General features: G+C 33.3%; 3 protein-coding genes and 1 pseudogene across 4 annotated transcripts; 3 read left to right on the top strand and 1 right to left on the bottom strand.

The window, feature by feature from the left end:
• On the top strand, positions 672-3,023 carry LOC109362319 (translationally-controlled tumor protein homolog). The gene is made up of 5 exons (XM_019608030.1): positions 672-793; positions 1,928-2,001; positions 2,166-2,291; positions 2,393-2,550; positions 2,703-3,023. Exons 1-5 carry the CDS (start codon positions 766-768, stop codon positions 2,818-2,820), a joined length of 504 nt encoding a protein of 167 aa, XP_019463575.1. The 5' UTR covers positions 672-765; the 3' UTR covers positions 2,821-3,023.
• Positions 4,281-11,001, top strand: LOC109362315 (kinesin-like protein KIN-13A). 2 transcript variants are annotated; one of them, XM_019608025.1, is made up of 12 exons: positions 4,281-4,645; positions 5,240-5,461; positions 5,897-6,085; positions 6,323-6,427; positions 6,590-6,667; positions 6,829-6,910; positions 7,503-7,665; positions 8,414-8,746; positions 9,452-9,670; positions 9,781-10,357; positions 10,456-10,521; positions 10,643-11,001. In XM_019608025.1, the coding sequence occupies exons 1-12, from the start codon at positions 4,463-4,465 to the stop codon at positions 10,823-10,825; spliced, it is 2,400 nt and encodes a 799-aa protein (XP_019463570.1). In that variant the 5' UTR covers positions 4,281-4,462; the 3' UTR covers positions 10,826-11,001. The 2 variants fall into 2 exon arrangements, with proteins under 2 accessions (XP_019463570.1, XP_019463571.1); XM_019608026.1 differs by having other exon boundaries at positions 4,532-4,645; positions 5,237-5,461.
• Positions 11,958-12,302, bottom strand: LOC109361949. The gene has a single exon (XM_019607473.1). It carries the CDS (start codon positions 12,300-12,302, stop codon positions 11,958-11,960), a length of 345 nt encoding a protein of 114 aa, XP_019463018.1.
• Positions 14,225-15,676, top strand: LOC109362018 (annotated as a pseudogene).

Genomic DNA, 18,821 nt, shown 5'->3' with positions numbered 1-18,821 from the left:
TTAACTACATAATTTGAAAAGACTTATTTCTTTAGTATGAAATGATATTATTGGTTAATATTGCATCCTTTATGTCATTTCACATATATAGTATCTTGCTTATCATCAAAACATAATAATGTAATAACTATGCATTTTTGATATATTAAATATGAATTATAAATGATTTACTAACATTGTATAAAATTTGTATACTGTATTTAAGCAAGAGAATTCCAAAATCCGTAGTAGTCATCAGCTTCATGGCTTATATTCAGGTGATTTCAGTTAGTAAGTTAGTAAGCAAATAAGAAAAATTTATCAAGTTACTTAAAATATTCACAATGGTGGAAAAAAATGAGTTTATAGTCAAATAAGAACGTTATTCTTCTAATTTCATCATTGGAGAATAACTGTTTTTGTGCTTATTTGATAACGGTGAACAAAATATGCATCGTTCTTATAATTGAGACAACATTAATATAAATGTGGGGTAAGTTTATGAGGTACATTTAAGAATATAAATAAAGCTACATCAGTTAAATCCATTTAAAAATACACAATTTTGGAGGAAGAAATAAAAGCTTATATTACAGTTAAAGGTGAATTGTTTGTTTAATTTATAACCCAAAGCCCACATAGAGTTAGCCCAATTAGAGGAAAGTGGAAAACCCTGGCTTATAAATACTCTTTTCTCTAAACTTTCGAAGCCTTTTTCTCTCTTCTCACTCCTCGCCGCACCTCTTTATTCCATCCGAGAGGATATCTCTGCTCTTCGATCCAATCATGTTGGTTTATCAAGACCTTCTCACTGGTATCTATTCAATCATCTTCTTCTTCTCTTTTCCTACATCACTATGAGTTTTACTTCATATATATTTCAATCTTACATAATATGTTTATTGTTTACTATTGAATTCGTTTATTCTTTCTGCTCTCTTTTTTTATTGATCAGTTTTGATTCATTAAGATCTTGATTATGCTTTAGTTTGCCCTAAAACTTTAACCCTAGAATTTATTCCTATATACGATCCATGCCAGTACTTTATTGGGGATACTTTACTATATCGGTCATTCGTTATTTTGTACCACTGTCCTCACTAATTTACTATTTGTGATTTCGAATTGTCAATAGGGATGGCAATTGGTACTCAGACCTGCGGGTACCCGCAACGGGTTGGATCTGGGTCTGTGTTTTTTGGACCCGTATATAATTAGACCCCAGATTTTGAGGCCCACTATGGTTCCGAGCAATGAGTTACCCGTACCCATGGGTACCTGGACGGACGATTCTTTCCTAAGTATAATGTTACATTAATTCATGATTGTGATTGTTAAGTTGTTAAACAGTGACATTATAATATTAAGGGGTCTGATATGATGTTATGTTATTTATTCACCTCAATAATCAAATGTTATGTCGATTAATGAGTTCTTACTAAATCAATTTTACATCATAATGTTGAAGTTGTCACTTTGTATTTTTTATGTTTGATTGAGTAAAATGAGTTGTTTTAATAGTCTATTTAAATTGTTTTAAAACTGAATTATGTTTTATAATTTTGTTCTCTTATTAATTGCCTAAATAACATGTAAGATTGTAGGAAACAAACATACAATTGCTTAAATTACTCACAGTTATTTTTTAATATTTTTGAATTTGTGGCTACTCAAGGACCCGTGGGTAGTAGACCCAATGGGTAACTGCACGGGTCTGGGTCCAAAAATTGATATACATGGATAATGAACTATCTGGATCCATCCAAACCTGTTGCCATCCCTAATTGTCAATTTATTATTTACTAGGTCTGTTGAGCTAGGTTATTTATTTGTCACTTGTTTTAAGTTATGATGTAGACTTTTATGAAGGAGTGTTCTATTGCATTGTAGGATCCTTGCTTTTGTATATGTTGATTACTTACCATATGTATTACTATAAATTATGTAGGTGATGAGCTTCTCTCGGACTCCTTCCCATATCGTGAAATTGAGAATGGAATATTGTGGGAAGTTGATGGAAAGGTTTGTTCATTTGCATGCATTTCTCTATATTTTTTTTAAATTATAATTTTTCAAATGTTTTTATTTCCATATAACTAAATACTTTTATTGAAAGTGGTTCGGTTGCTCGGTTATTGTTTCGAGGTTGATATGGCTGACAAAATGACTTTTTGTGGTTTTTACAGTGGGTCGTTCAGGGAGCAGTTGATGTAGACATTGGTGCAAACCCTTCCGCCGAAGGTGGGGATGATGAGGGTGTTGATGATCAAGCTGTTAAGGTTGTGGACATTGTTGACACCTTCAGACTTCAGGTTAGGTTAATAATACTTCCCTGGTGATATCATTTTTGTTTAATTTGAGTATTTTCTTAACTTAAACTCATTGTATTAGTGTTATGTTTTAATTCTTGCAGGAGCAACCCCCTTTTGACAAGAAGCAGTTCCTTGCCTATGTTAAGAGGTATATCAAGCTGTTGACACCCAAACTTGATGAAGAGAGTCAAGCTCAATTCAAACAACACATTCCATCAGCCACAAAGTTCCTGCTCTCCAAGCTCAGTGATCTTCAGTTGTAAGTGTATTATTTGATACACTTTTATACTTGTGAATGATGATTGATGTAGAATTCAGTAGAATTCAGCTACAAGTAATTTTCTGATCTTCAGTTGTAAGTGCTAGTGATTGTTTAAATCAGTAGACACTGACCTTGAGCTCTATGTTCAGTTTTGTTGGGGAGAGCATGCATGATGATGGTGGCTTGGTCTTTGCTTACTACAAGGATGGTGCTGCAGATCCCACTTTTCTGTACTTCGCACATGGTCTGAAGGAGATCAAGTGCTAAACGGCATGCCTAGCTCCTGACCTTTATGATCTGTACTCTATCGTTTTATCATCCTGTTTTTGGTTTACTATTTGAAAGTTACTTTGGGTATTACTGTGATGTTTTTGTTAAATGGTACTTGTTATTATGATTAAACTACCAGACAGTTCTTAGTGGCTGGAATCAATTGATTGTATGCCATAATTAAATTTTGGATTTCTTCTCTTTATAGTATTAGTAGCAACATCTCAGGCCGAAATAAATTTCCCTCTAGTTTTGAATTTGAACCTTTCCTTTTTACATTATAATGAAGCCAAAATAAAGCGCACCCAAGTGACAGCAGTGATCATCATGCTTCTAAAGCAAGAATCTCCTCCCCCAAGATCTTGTTGTGTGCTTAAGATTGCACTAAGGTTGCCATTTTCTCGGTGAATATACTAATAAATTTTGTAAAGAAATTATGTTTCATCTTTTCGTTAAAATAAAATGTGTCATTGTTTTGTTGTATTATTTGTTCATTCATTTATGGATAAATATTAAAATATGCTTATCAGTTGCATTACAGTATTGAAATTTGATGTTGAGTTTTGATTGAGAAATTATGGATGGAATAAAGGGTTAAGTGAAAAACAAACTCATTTTTGTTAATACTTTGGTTTAAATGTTTTAAATAATAATATATTTTTATATAAATTAGGGCTATTCAAATTTATTTGTCCGCCATTGTTATTCAAATTATGGTATAATGGGCTACTGTCCCAGAAAATATGATATAAGTGACGTTATCAACTTCTCGTCTTTTCTATATACTACAAATTACAACAAAATATGCCTTTACGTAATATTAATAATATAAGAAACTAATTTATTGTTTGTATCCAACCCCACAACACAAGATCTTTTATAATTAAAGCATGTGCAAGTAGTTTGACATTTTGGTGGTGACTATGATTATCGTTGGATCATTGCTCGTGCTCGCATGATTTTAACAACCATTCCAAATCTATGATATTTGTGCCTTATTATACAACATAAATAAATAACTCATCTGAATATTAGGATAATAATATAAAAAAAGTGAACAGAATGGGAAGACATGCTGTTTTACCAGAATCCAATGAATAAAATTACCTTATACTATACTCCTCAACACTTACTTTGTTGGAGTATAATATAAGACCAACAGTTTAAGTAATTAACAATCATACTCCATTAAGTTCAACTTTTAAGTAAACATAATAATATGTCATCTTGGGTTGTTGAGTGGGATGAAGGGCATATTAGACTTTTGCGTAAGGACTCGATTTAGTCATAATCTAATAGCCCTTTTAAAACATAAATATTTATGAAATGTATAATTTTAAGATTAATATAGTAATATTTTTTATTAATATTTATTTTGAGTGGTACATAGTTGATTCTTCCGAGGAGTGTCGTATAGAAAAATATATATTTACCTAACCTCACGTCAATTGTTTCTCTCTCTCTGCCAAGCCAAACCAAACCAAATTCATTTCTTCACTGAGACGCACACTCTTAGAGCCACAAATTCCAACCAACGTTTTCCAATCTCTCTATCTCTCTATCTATTTTCCGATCTCAATCTTCATCCAAAAACCACAGATCTTGAAAATTGGCGCCCCAACGACGGTCCCAGCGCCACATGGGTGGCCAGATGCAGCAGAGCAATCCAGCCGCCACTGCTCTGTACGACCACACCGCCACCACTGATGCCGGCGATGCTGTTACGGCGCGGTGGTTGCAATCCGCAGGATTGCAGCATTTGGCTTCTCCCTTGGCTTCCACCGCCATCGATCAACGCCTCTTCCCCAACCTTCTCATGCAGGTATTCTATTCTAACATAACGTTTTTCTTTTACTTACCAAATATAACGTAACACATATCTTCACTTTCGTCCTTTTTTGACATGTCTATTAAACGCTATCTATGTTCACATGCTATTCTTCTATTTCATATGTTTTTTACTTACTTTCCCAATTTTATATGCTGAAGTGATTTGTAATTATAATTATAATAATAATTACGCTACTTTCCCAATTGCATCTGCTGAGTTGATTTATATATTTTCATAATTATGCTAATTTCCCAATTGTGCCGACCCACCTAGTGAGATAAAGGCTTGGTTGTTGTTGTTTCTGTATGTTAATTTCTGAATTGTGTTTGTATATGCTGAGGTAATTTATACATTATAATTATTATTGTTTGAAATACTTTTTATTTTGCAAGTTATAATTTTGAATCACTTTCCTATATAGCTCGTTGAAACTTGAGCAGTCCTTCATTTTGAGCGATTATTTTTTGTTAGAAGCTTACACTGAATGTAGCATAAGCATGTGCTAAATGCTGCTTTTTTTCTTTCTCTTTTGTAATATATGATGTTAGTTTATGAGATGACTTAATGAACATTATACTGTCATAGGGTTATGGGGCACAGTCTGCAGAAGAAAAGCAAAGGCTTTTTAAGTTGATGAGAAACCTCAATTTGAATGGGGAATCTGGTTCAGAGCCTTACACGCCAACTTCCCAAACTTTTGGTGGAGGAGTTGTATCTGATGGGTTTTATTCTCCCGAGTTCAGAGGGGATCTTGGAGCTGGGCTTTTGGACCTTCATGCTATGGATGATACAGGGCTTTTGTCCGAGGTACGATTTTATATGCCAGTTGCCCATTTATCAATTAAACCAATATGCCTAAGTTTGATTCTGCTTTTGTAGTTTAAATAGACATTATGTTCTAGTGGAGTGCTGTCTTCTACGTATCAGAACATTAACTGTGTTATTAGCAGTTGTTAAAAAAGTTTAGCAACATTAAAAACCATGGTACGAAACTGTTTGTTTTGGTGATGGTGAAAATCTGTTATATAACTTGCTATTTAGACAAGAATCTTCTATTGGATGGCTGAACCTCTAACCCTATAGCATTTCTGTTTCAACTCTGTTATTTTTGGAGTCACACATTTATTCTCAGTTTCTCACTGATCCTTTCTATTGCTGCATTTACCACAACTTGTGTGCATTTGTACTAAAAGTATCGGTTTGCATATGTTGTATTGGCTCTGATTTATATCCTCTTATCAGCATGCTATTTCAGAACCCTTTGAGCCATCACCCTTCTTGCCTGAAGCTACCAGAGTCTTTGAAGATAACTTCAATTCAACCAGAAGCAAGGAAATAGGAGAAGCAGATGCTAATGCATCACATTTTTTACCTATCAATGAGAAAGAGAATAATACAAGGGAAAATAATGTTGCTAAGATCAAAGTTGTGGTATGTTAATATATTTTATGGAGATAAGTAACCTATACTTGAATAGCTTTGTAGTTGCATGTTTAAACACATAGAAAGATATGGTTTCATTATTTGTTCCTACATGTTAGTTCTGGAACATACTTTCAACCTTTTCGATATTTAATTTGAATTGTTTTTGGATTCTTCAATATTTGAATGAGATCTCTGGTTATTCTACCTAAAGAAATAAAATATGTGCTTTTAACGCATTTTCAGGTACGCAAAAGACCTTTAAATAAGAAGGAGCTCGTCAAGAAGGAGGATGATGTTGTAACTGTATATGACAATTCATATATGGCAGTTCATGAACCCAAACTAAAGGTTCATTTATGTTGGACTTAATCACTATATTTACCATTTTAATGATATCAGTTCAAGGTTCAATCAATGCTTACTCTGTGTATAGTTTTATTTTATTTTACTTTACTATTCCTATTTTTATTAGCTGTCCAAAAATCCTGATCTTTACTCCTTTATGAAAAGGTTGATTTGACAGCTTATGTGGAGAAGCATGAGTTTTGTTTTGACGCTGTTCTTGATGAGCATGTTTCCAATGATGAAGTAAGGCAGCTCCTTATCAAAGATTGAATTGTATCGATGTTTATAAATATAATTAAACTTTTTTCTTCAAATAGTTTTAATTGATGTTGATGGAAATGATTGCTTGTCTCTTTCTTGACATTGAATTGTTAATGTTAGGTTTGGTTGCTTTGCAATAACAGGTATATCGAGTTACAGTTGAACCAATTATTCCTACAATTTTTGAGAGGACAAAAGCTACCTGTTTTGCTTATGGTCAGACAGGTGAGAAGTTTATTGTTTCTTGTTCATAACCATACTTGTACCAAATGATAAGTTTCATCCAGTTTTACATTTCAAACCCTTCAGATTTTTCAGTAGTGCCTTCCTCTTTTTAAAGTTTTATTTACTTCTTTGGTTTGCTTACAGCATCCAATATTTTTTTATGATCCTTGATGCTGTTAGTGGCTGAACATATTGACCGGGTAAGAAAAGGAAAGGACAGGGATTAGTTCTTTTCTTTATCTCACTTGTGTAGTGCTCTTTCTGTCTCACATTGAAATGTGGGCCAATGCATTTAACTTCTCAAAATTATTACAAAATGTGGTATTGTGCTCATTCTGTGGCTAGTGTTGGAGGGTATTGATGACATTAGCCTTATATTTGTGTTAGATGCAATTACACAAGTGATTGAAGGTTAAAAGTGTGTGAAACTGCTTTATTCTGGGAAAACTGCTCTTTTCCTTGTAGCAGAATTGTAACTGTTGACACCATATATGTTTGTTCATTCATGTTCTGTAGCTGCTGCTTGATCCTTGTACTTCTTTCTCCATCACTTCCATTTGTTACTGTTTTGCTAATGGTGTTATCCTTTTAGGAAGTGGCAAAACATACACAATGCAACCACTACCACTCAGAGCTGCAGAGGACCTTGTTAAACAGTTGCACCAGCCAATTTACCGAAATCAGAGATTTAAATTGTGGCTTAGCTATTTTGAGATATATGGTGGAAAACTTTTTGATCTTCTTAGTGACAGAAAGTGAGTTTTTCTTTCCCTTAATCTCTCCCTTTCTCTTTGTGATATCTGTCTAGATCTTTCATATTAACACACTCAATTGGTGTATTAGTTTACAATGTCTATTATTTTCATTAAGTTTGCCTTTGGTATGAATGCTTTTATTTGTGATATGATCCTTTAGTAGACCATTGCATTTTCAACTTTTGCATAGAAAAAATGCACAAATTTCAAGTTTTTCTATTTAATATTTTACTTTGATTTGGGATGATTTTTTTTCAATTTTTTACCAAAATATTGGGATGGAGGCAGCATTTGTTTTCAATATGATCCTGCAATTTTTTCTTCACTACTCACTTGATTCTCAACTAAAATACATTATTTGTACCATCAAGTTCAAAACAGAAAGATCTACAAAATCTCTATCATTTTTATGAAATTGTACAATTAAAAAAATGAATTTTAAGCATTAAAGTTTTGGAAAAAGAACTTATAGGACCCATTTGAAAATATAACTAACTTAAAGGACCTATTTGAAACAAAAAAAACTAGTAGGACCAACTTTAAAAAAATAATTTAGAGGACCAATGTAGTAGTTTTGCCTGTAAATTATGAAGGTGTAGGATTTTACATATGTTTCTGTCCTAACTCATGTGCATGTACAGATGTTGTCTTGCTTACTCAGTGCATCAACCTCCATGTAATATATGCTTTTGGGTGCACACAATTTGTTAATAGATCACTAAGTGGCTGTTTTTCGTACTGTGAATAGGAAACTCTGCATGAGAGAAGATGGACGGCAGCAAGTTTGCATTGTTGGGCTGCAAGAGTTTGAAGTTTCTGATGTTCAGATTGTCAAAGAATTCATTGAAAAGGGGAATGCTTCAAGAAGTACTGGATCCACTGGTGCTAATGAGGAGTCTTCCAGGTCACATGCTATCTTACAATTGGTTGTAAAGAGGCACAATGAGGTAAAAGAGAGCAAGCGAAATAATAATGATGCAAATGAGGCGAAAAGTGGGAAGGTTGTGGGGAAGATTTCTTTCATTGATCTTGCTGGAAGTGAAAGAGGTGCTGACACTACCGACAATGACCGTCAGACGCGGTACTTTTGCATTTATGTTATCTTTGTCTCACAAACTAACTGCTTGCATATGGGGCTTCTAGAACGTTTTTATGTTTGTTGGACACCTCATTTTACCAATTCATTTAGGAAAGTTTGTAGCTAATATTAAGCTTTGTCAAAGATGAGAACAGCAGTAGGAAATATAAATCATTCCAGTTAGCGAAGGTAAATGAAACTTGCTAATTCTTCTGCTTTCTTATACTAATTAATATTTCTGGTTGATCGTGAACTTAGAAGCTTTTCTTTGTACTTACTGCTATTTATGTCTGATATTATTGTCAACATAATAAAAAGGTAAACTTCAATTTAGTGTCTATGTATTTTTGTTTTCTGTCTAAGCTTCATTAACTAATTTTTACTGCTTTTCAAATTTGAAACAAGATTTAGTATTATAGCAAGCAGTACTTACGGCCTTGCGATGCAAAAGAAGAGATCGACAAAGATTTTAGATAGTAGGTTTAGGACCCTCTTAAACTTTGTAGAATCATGTGGTTGATTTTTCGTGTCTATCTCTCTCCACATAACCTTATGGTATCAAAGTATGATTAGAGGATCCATTCCCAACTGCTGGATGTGGGATTGATCATTGATTCCTTGATTTGCTTTGTCTCTGCCTTGTGACAATTTTTATTCTTCAGATCAAGATCTTACTGTAGCAATTTTTCTTGTTGCAATTTACTATAGGATTGAAGGAGCAGAAATTAATAAGAGCCTGTTGGCTCTGAAGGAGTGCATTAGAGCTTTGGACAATGACCAGATCCACATTCCTTTTCGTGGAAGCAAACTTACAGAAGTGCTTCGTGACTCCTTTGTTGGCAATTCAAAGACTGTTATGATCTCTTGTATATCACCAAATGCTGGGTCGTGTGAACATACACTTAATACCTTGAGATATGCAGATCGGTATGTGTTTCCTTATGAGCTTAAGATTATGTTCATAACCAGCTGGTGTCTCCTTTCACCATGCACGTGCATGTTTGCAGATATTAACTGTTTCATCATAATGTCAACAGCGTTAAAAGTCTATCTAAAAGTGGAAACCCTAGAAAGGACCAGGTCCCAAATCCAATACTGCAAACAAATAAGGAGGTTTTATCCACATCATCTGTTTTAGCTAGTGCAGGTGCAGAGGATTTTATTGATCAACGTCAAGAGGTGAAAACAGTGGGTATTGGCAGGAAAGTTGTTGAAAAGCAAAATTATAGCTCCGCTGCTGAAGTTGACAAACAGCCTTCGAGTTTTTCTTCAAGTTATCTTTTCAACGGGCGAGAGGAAAAAGGTTTGCCGTCCAGGGAGAAGTTAGAGGTGAAGAATTCTTATAGTGAGTCTACCAGTCAAAAGATCAATTCTTATTCCCAAATTGATACAGATGAGAAAGTGCAAAAGGTGTCTCCCCCACGCAGAAAAGGGTATAAGGATGAGAAGCCTGAAAGGTCTACTAACTTGCTAAAAAGGGATGCCAATCAATCCGATGGCCTCACCGCTAGCTCCAAGCAGCAGAGCACAGTGAATTATAGCTCAGTTACCGGTGGATCCAGGCAGACTGAAACAGAATCCGTTCCTAACGAGAATATCAATGCAATACTTGAGGTTTGTCAACTATTTTGAACCACCTTCTATACCAGTTTTCCGTTGGACGGAAAACTTGTTTATGCTATCTGATTAATTTCTTTACTCTACTGTTTCAGGAGGAAGAAGCACTACTTGCTTCTCATAGGAAAGAAATTGAGGACACAATGGAGATTGTTCGTGAAGTGAGTAATTACACACTTTTCTTTAGATTAACATTAACATTGTGAAGTTTTATATATGGATGTTTGTTATGCTTCTGTTTGTATTTGTTAGTGCTCATTGTGTGCTGCTTTTTGTTTTTAGGAAATGAAAGTATTGGCAGAAGTGGACCAGCCAGGAAGCCACATTGACAACTACATTACCCAGTTGAGTTTTCTGCTCTCTCGCAAATCAGCTAGTCTTGTTAGTCTTCAAGCTCGCCTCGCAAGATTCCAGCATCGACTAAAAGAACAAGAGATATTAAGTAGAAAAAGAGTGCCCCGTTAAGGCACCTGCTATCTCTTATTCATTATTCAATCATGTGCTTTTTTTTCTCCTTGAAATAATATTTATCGTGTTTGTTAGCAATATAGTTGAAAGGTTTTCTTTATTTCGTATTAATGGATCTTTTGTTGGATATTCAATTGATTGTTACTTCAATGTATATTTGTCTCGTGTGAATATTGTTCCCACCTCCTGCAAATTACATTTGATTTTTGATGCTATGTAGTGAGTGAGAAATTTGCACTATCATCTAGCCCTTTATATTCTAAATCAAGAATAAAAGAAGCATATCTTAACATTCACAGTACATTAAATTTAAATTCTAGCAAATTTGGTGCGATGTTGATGGATCAAATTTAAATTGCATGTTGCTTTAGGCTTAATTGATAAAGATGACACACTGGTTTATATTTCAGATTTAAATAACCCTCTTGGGTTTTTCTGTGCTTATTAGTTGTGGTGTGTTTCCAAAGATAGTCCAGGAAATAGTAAGCTTCTACTGCACATGAGAAGGAAACGCTTCTTGTCAGTTGTTACAGCGTGTTTGGTGGATCATCTCTATCTATTCTATGTGATTTGGTTACTCTATTGTGACACCAAAGCATATGAATCCCACAACTACACACAAAGAGAAAAGGATGTGCTACTCCATGTGCTAGAAGATATGATTGGTCGAAAAATATTAAGTAATTGTAATTTTAACTGAAATAATTTTTTTCAACCAATTAGAAATTATGATACATGAAGTGATACAAAAAGTGATTCAAATTTTGACGCAACACTTCACCATCCTTAACTCCTTTTCAATTTAATTGAACTCCCAATTTTACACAAAAATACTGAATCAAAGAAACAAAATTAGAAATAATAAAATGGCGCACAATAAAGAACACGCTTATTTACTTATGGAAATTGAAAAGTAAAATAGAAAAAAGAAATGAAATCAATCCAAAGTTATATTCTCTTGTATGTAACTAGTAATTACTACAATAACCACTTAACTAACACACCTAGTCATGGATATAATATCAATTCCATGTTCATACATATACCAAACAAAATAATCAAAAAACAAAAATAGCATACGTGTGAATAAGCAGATCCAGGAAGTTACATAAACCAAATTCGAGTTTGTTCATTCATCATCATCACCGCCAAAAATGGAGAAGCGGTTATACAAAAGGAAGAGAATGAGAACAAGGAATAGAGCAACACCAACCGGTGACCCGCTAGCCCGGTGAATGCTATCAGGTTCACCGGTAGTAAAAATGGAAGAGATGAAAGAGGCACGATCTGATGAAAGAAAGTGAATAGTGAGAAGGAGTATAATAGGAAGAAGTAAAAGACCAATTGGAGTGAGAAAGTGAGAGATAAATTGAGTAATGGCTTCACCATCACCAAAAAAGAAGGGAACAATAACAACAAGGGTTACTACTACTGCTAGAAGAATCCCATGAGGTGCACCTCTTTCTTCTATCATCTTTATTTCTTTCTTTCTCCTCATGTGAATGAATGAATGGCCTTAAATAAGTGCTTGCAGAGGAGCACTGTTTCAACTTTCATGATGTGCTGCATTCAATGACAAAAGGAAAAATGGAAACGACAAAAACAAAATTAAAGGGGAAAAAACGAGAAAATTAGTGTTTTAACTTACTTCTCTTCTCAGCCTTAAATCGTAGGAAAATCTAATGATTTGAATCAGAACATTAGATATTTATAATTATAAAATTGATGACTAAAATGAGTAATAATTTTAAAAAACTTATTTTTGGAGTTAATCCTCACTCTACACGTTTTAGTAGTTTTTTTCATTATTCATATGTTAATTATCATTACTTTTTAAACAACAGTATTACAAATCAATGGTGGATGATATATTGAACTCTTTTTTGGGTTGTTTAATGGATTTAACATGTGTACACTGATAGTTTAAATGTTTTTACACTCTCATCATATCATTCACCATTCATTTGTTAATTATTATTGACTTTCGAATAAAAATAATACAAATCAATGGTGGATGATGATGTGTTAACAATGTAGTAATACAAATCAATGGTGAATGATGTGTCAACAGTGTAAACTACTTTACAATGACGATGGATAGATTTTAAACTTTGTATGGATTAGTGTTGTGTGAATCTTAGTTTGCTTAAAAGGGTTTAGGAAGTTGGGTCGAGGGTTGAATAGGAATGGTTTACGTGAACAAAGCCCCAAAATGGGAGGAATTTTTCATATTCCAAATTTAATTAAACATACCCCACTAAGTTGGAGAGAAAAACTAACAATATAAGTCGTGAATTTTTAAACAATATATTTTCCTAGGTTTCATTTTCTGTGGTGCTGCTGGAGTGTTTGATTACAATTAACAATGCAATGTTAGAGTATTGACACTTAATCGTCACAATAATCAAATATCTAATGTCTACATACGTGTGATGACATTAATTTTGAAGATCAAAAGTCACAAAAAAAATCCTAAAGTACTGAGTATGAGTCATACTCCTCTTCATCATTACAGACCAGTTAGTTAAAAATACATAGAAAAATTAAAAAATAATAATATTTGTATCCCCTTACTTTATATTGTTATTATATGACCAGCAGTATCAGGCCGTTTACACCTCTCCCACTACTTCCTGAAAATAAATTATTAAAACAAATAAATATGTAGGTGTCACTATATTGTTAATCCAGGTAACCCTTTTTTATTTTTAATTATAAACATTAGTGGAGTGGTGTGTGAGTCACATCATCTCTCAGTTAAGTTGGTCATAACAAAATAAAATAAAATAATAGTTTTGATTTAGTAGGTTACTTTCTAAATACTTGTGTTGAGTACTTAACTAATATGAAACTATAAGTTGTGTGTGAATTTTAATGGTTGAAAATCTCTGCTAATACAATATACTCAAGAAGACCAATACATACCATTATAACTGCGTTCTGTTAATATCAAAATCATTTTCAAGTAGTCAGCATTAATGTGATAAAAATGCAATTCCTAATGTTTAATGGGGATATCACTACATAAAATATTTGTGTAACATATTAGATGGCTCTAAGTCACAAGTATGTCTCTTTAAGTAATTTAAAAGGAAAAAACAATTAGATGGAATGTATGGGACAAGAGTCACTTATTCCATGATTTTGTTTCTGATCATGTCTTGAATCAATCAAACTTCATGCATCTCCCTTGATAAAGTAATAGTAAAATATTTTATAGGATATGTGAGAGGAAAGGAATGAACTTTAAACCTTGGAAATTAACTTAAGAAAGAGAAAGTTGGAACGATTATAAAGCCAAATTTCATGCATCTCGATTAATTCACACCACACTCCTCTTCTCCCTCTCTTTATTAAAAATCCTTTCAATCTAGGAAAGAGTGAGAGAGAAACAGAAAGAAAGATGAAGTATGAACTAGTTCATGGAAGGGGATATGATATCTCCAACCATGTCTCTGCCCAATCACGATGAAGTAAAGTTAATAAAGTTATGAATATTTAATTTTTTTTTGCATAATAAGATCGGCATGTATCAGGGTTTGGACAACAGATCCTTGTCTCTAATTCATTGCCCCTCCCTTCTAATAATCATTGCCACCCTCTTCTTCCACCTTCTCCTCCTCCACCCTTCTCTATCGGTAGGCTTGAAAATCAAAAGGCCAAAGAGGATTCTGGTAACTGGTGGAGCTGGTTTCGTTGGGAGCCACCTTGTTGATCGTTTGATTCAAAGGGGTGATAGTGTGATCGTGGTTGATAATTTCTTCACAGGAAGAAAAGAGAATGTGATGCAACACTTGGGTAACCCTAACTTCGAGCTAATTCGCCATGATGTCGTTGAACCAATACTCTTGGAGGTTGATCAGATCTACCACTTGGCTTGTCCAGCTTCACCTGTTTCATTACAAGTTCAACCCAGTGAAGACCATTAAGACCAATATGTTAGGGTTGGCTAAGAGAGTTGGTGCACGTTTTTTGCTTACTAGCACCAGTGAGGTTTATGGTGATCCACTTCAGCACCCTCAGGCTGAGACTTACTGGGGCAACGTTAATCCAATAGGTAATACACTTTTTTTTATTATTGCATGCATGTTTTAATACATTTTTATCTTTATTTACCAATAATGGAGTTGTTCAAGTAATAATATACATGGAATAGTACATTTTGATGGGTGGTATACGTAGGTGTAAGAAGCTGCTATGATGAGGGAAAGCGAACTGCAGAGACCTTGGCCATAGAAGCGCTGGTATTGAGGTTGCTTCATACTTCACATTATAAATCAATCATCTTATTTATATGCATGCACTAAAGTGCTTCCACTTAATCAATTATATTGTTCCATATATATATATATGTGTGTGTATGTAGGTGAGGATTGCTCGTATCTTTAATACATATGGGCCTAGAATGTGCATTGATGATGGCCGTGTCGTTAGTAACTTCGTTGCTCAAGTAATTATTTCCATTATACACACTTCATTTTCTTATTTGTTGCCTATTATAATTGCTTGCTTTTATTACACTGTGTTTTATATTTTATTTACAACCCACCAATTTTGGAAACTATATATATATATAGGCATTGAGGAAAGAACCATTGACAGTTTATGGCGATGGAAAACAGACTAGAAGCTTTTTCACATTATCTAGAAAATTAAGAAGTTAATGGAATACTGGGAAAGTACTATATAGTATATGCAAATATATTTCACTTTGTCTCTTATTGATAAAAGTGAGATTTACGAAAGGGAATTCCTTTGGAGATGGCATATGCGACAAACATTTTTATAGAAAAGACAAGCTTCTTATTGAAGATTCCTGATTTCTTTTTCTAAATTAAAGTGACTAACATTTTTCTTATTGATAAAAGGAATAAGGATCCTCTCCATTTTTCTTGGGTGGCAGCCATCTTTGTCCCTCCGTGAGGGTCTTCCTCTAATGGTCTCTGATTTCAAGCAAAGTGAGGTGATCCAACAAAAATTTGTTATATAGAATACTAAATTTGGCTCCATTAGTTCATTTGGATTAGAATAGATTTCTCCATGTATTTGTAGACAATAACCAATTTTTTATAAGAAAAATTGTGTCTTTAAAAAATGTTATCTTAATTGCTTGAGTACTAGCATTTAAGATAACATTAGTGAGTACTGGAGGCTTTTCACCAAGGCTCCACAAAATAAATATAAGCTGTAATATCCGTATACTGGGCCTGGGTCTGGGCCTGGAGCCCAATCTTAGCATGCCTCTATTACAGGCCCATTGATCACGCACAACAAAGCTATGTTACTAGCATGGGTTTTGAGTACTTTAACCTTTTGTTTACTACTTTTTAAACTGCTATGTTCTGTTTTTTGCTTCATCATTTTATCTATCTATAATAATTTATTAAAGAAAGTTTAATGTTATTATTGGGAGAAATTTTAATTTTAATGTTGTTGGCTTGTTTTAGTTCCTTCAACAAACTTTGATTCTTGGAAATAGTGAAGCAATTACCTTTAGATTTTCCAAGCTTTGTAAAGATGGATTAACTATTGTCTCTTGGTCCTACAAACCTGAAGAATCAGAAAGCCACGTTCCCTTGCTTAGCCCCAATGTCAGAGAGAATACGAAAGATAAGTGGACATATGGCCCCACAAATAATTAAGGTTCATTTGATAGAATCTTGGGCTGGGATAGACAAACCTGTAGGCCCATTCCATTCAAATTATTCTACTAGTAGTTTAGAATTAGAGATGGCTAGAATTAGACTTTTTATCAGTTCTTTCTCTCGGGAATTCATTTACTCCAAGAATAAATTTTAAAAAATAACTTCAGATCTTAGTCATCAATTATATGAAATTCAATGGTTTGAATCAACTCATTGATTCAAACAATTGGACTTCCCTATGATTAATAACTAAGATTTGGAGAAACTTACTCTTAGAGTAAGTGGATCGCATTCCTTCCCTCTATATCCTCTTACTCTTTCGATAATGAAAGATCTTATTCGGACTGTTGTAATTGTTTCTTTTATCAAATGTCATATACATAGATCAAATCTTGATGTTTTTTTTAATACGATACATGAAGTTCTAACTTTACCTCACTATTACATCAAATCTCATCAAGTGTGGCTACATAAAACTAGCTTGGCAGTATGCCAATAAAAACCTTAGAAGTACGATAAACATCTTACCATTAAAATTATATTTGATATTGTGTTGGACTCATTCATGATCAAGAGTGAAGAGCAGTAAAATATCACGTATTGAACCAAAATCATAAGATAATAGTTTTATTCATTTTTTCCACTTATAACTCTTTAAGTCATCTCTCATCACATCCAATATGAGACATCAGAAAAAATGTATGCACTAACAGTGTACGGGTTCTATATATACTCTTTGGATCATCCACTATTTATATTTGATCATCATTGACTCTTCAAAAAAATAATTCAAATAAAAAGTAAATGGTATAATGACTATATATAAATTTTTACACTAAGAGTACATATATTTAAATACACCAGTCTATCCCAACAAAAACATGCATTTATATAATTTTCACTTAATATTACTATTGGTTACTTTTTATGTTGCATGAGTTAGGTTTGGAGAAAAATGAACAAAAATGACTCTCAAGCTTTCTTCTTTATTTATTCACCTCTAAAACTTAATTCTGAAATGGAGTCGGATAATCAAACCGAATATGATTTAGGATAAATGGCGCACATTGGCATGATCAAACTATGCACAGTCTCATTGTGTACTACATCTCTCATAATAGAACTAAGAATATTTGCAAGAGTATTTAGTATTAGCACATTCTTGTTTACTTCTTTTTTTACAATGATTCAAATTTTTGTTTTGAAAGTAACAATTAATGGACGATTAACCATTATGTAGTATATTAAAAAAATTAGGTTGGATATTCATTTTCCTAATTAAATTTGTATAAAGTGGTTAAATATATTCAATGCTTAAAGAATTGATAATACAGTGAAAAATGAAACAGTTAGATATAGATGGCGACAAGTTGTTATTAATAAATTTGATATAGCATGCATGTGCTTCTACTCCTATTTGTATCCACTCTAGTCCACAATAGTACTATATGTTGGTTTTGGTTGAGCCATTTTCTGTGTAAACAAGGCAATTGTAATAATTGAGAAAGGGAAAGATGTAAAAAAAATGATAGTGGGGAATCTAATGTGATGTAATAGGAGTATATGAATTCTCATAGCTTCTCATCCTTGAAAGGGAAAAATAGGGACGAGATTATTTGTCATCATTCGTGTTTCATTTGGTGTTCCTATCCAATCAGAAAATCTTTTTTAATTAAAAATAAAAAATTATAATAACAGAAATTAATATTTATACATTATATTATAAAATTTGATTAACTTGATATATATGGATAAGATTTTCTTCGGACAGAAAATCAGAAAATGGTAGGAAGAAGCCGTGGGTTAAAGGTACATGTTTGTGGTCCACTTCTTAAATTATTATCTGTATCCACCACTCACATTTAACACTGTCCCCTCACCACCTTCCATATGTATCATTGCATTTTATGTACTTTCCCATCATCATCAATAACCTTGCTTTGGATGTACTTGTGTCACTTCAATTTATTTCATCTCTTCTCATTAAAGGTGGGCCATTTAATTGCACCATATAGTTATTTCTTAATCATGTGGCTTCAAGTTGTTGACAACACTAATATTCCAACCTATAAAATATGGGACCACTAGAATGAAAACATTCGTCTCATTTTGTTCTTATTTCACAACGGTAAACTAAATAAGCATCATTCTTAAATCGTGAAACATGAGGAAGAGTGAAGTGTGTGAAAATTACTATCTAACACTGACAATAGATGCAATCGAGAGGACCTTGAAAATAGGCAAAGGTACCCTACTATATCACTGCAAGATCTAGTTATCGAATTCAATATCAATCTTAGGGACCACCTTTGCTCCAACCATGTTTGCTTCATTTGACTAGTTAAAGA

Source organism: Lupinus angustifolius, chromosome LG12 (genome assembly GCF_001865875.1).
Source record: "Lupinus angustifolius cultivar Tanjil chromosome LG12, LupAngTanjil_v1.0, whole genome shotgun sequence".
Lineage (NCBI taxonomy): Eukaryota > Viridiplantae > Streptophyta > Magnoliopsida > Fabales > Fabaceae > Lupinus > Lupinus angustifolius.
This window is presented reverse-complemented; position numbering and strand designations above follow the sequence as displayed.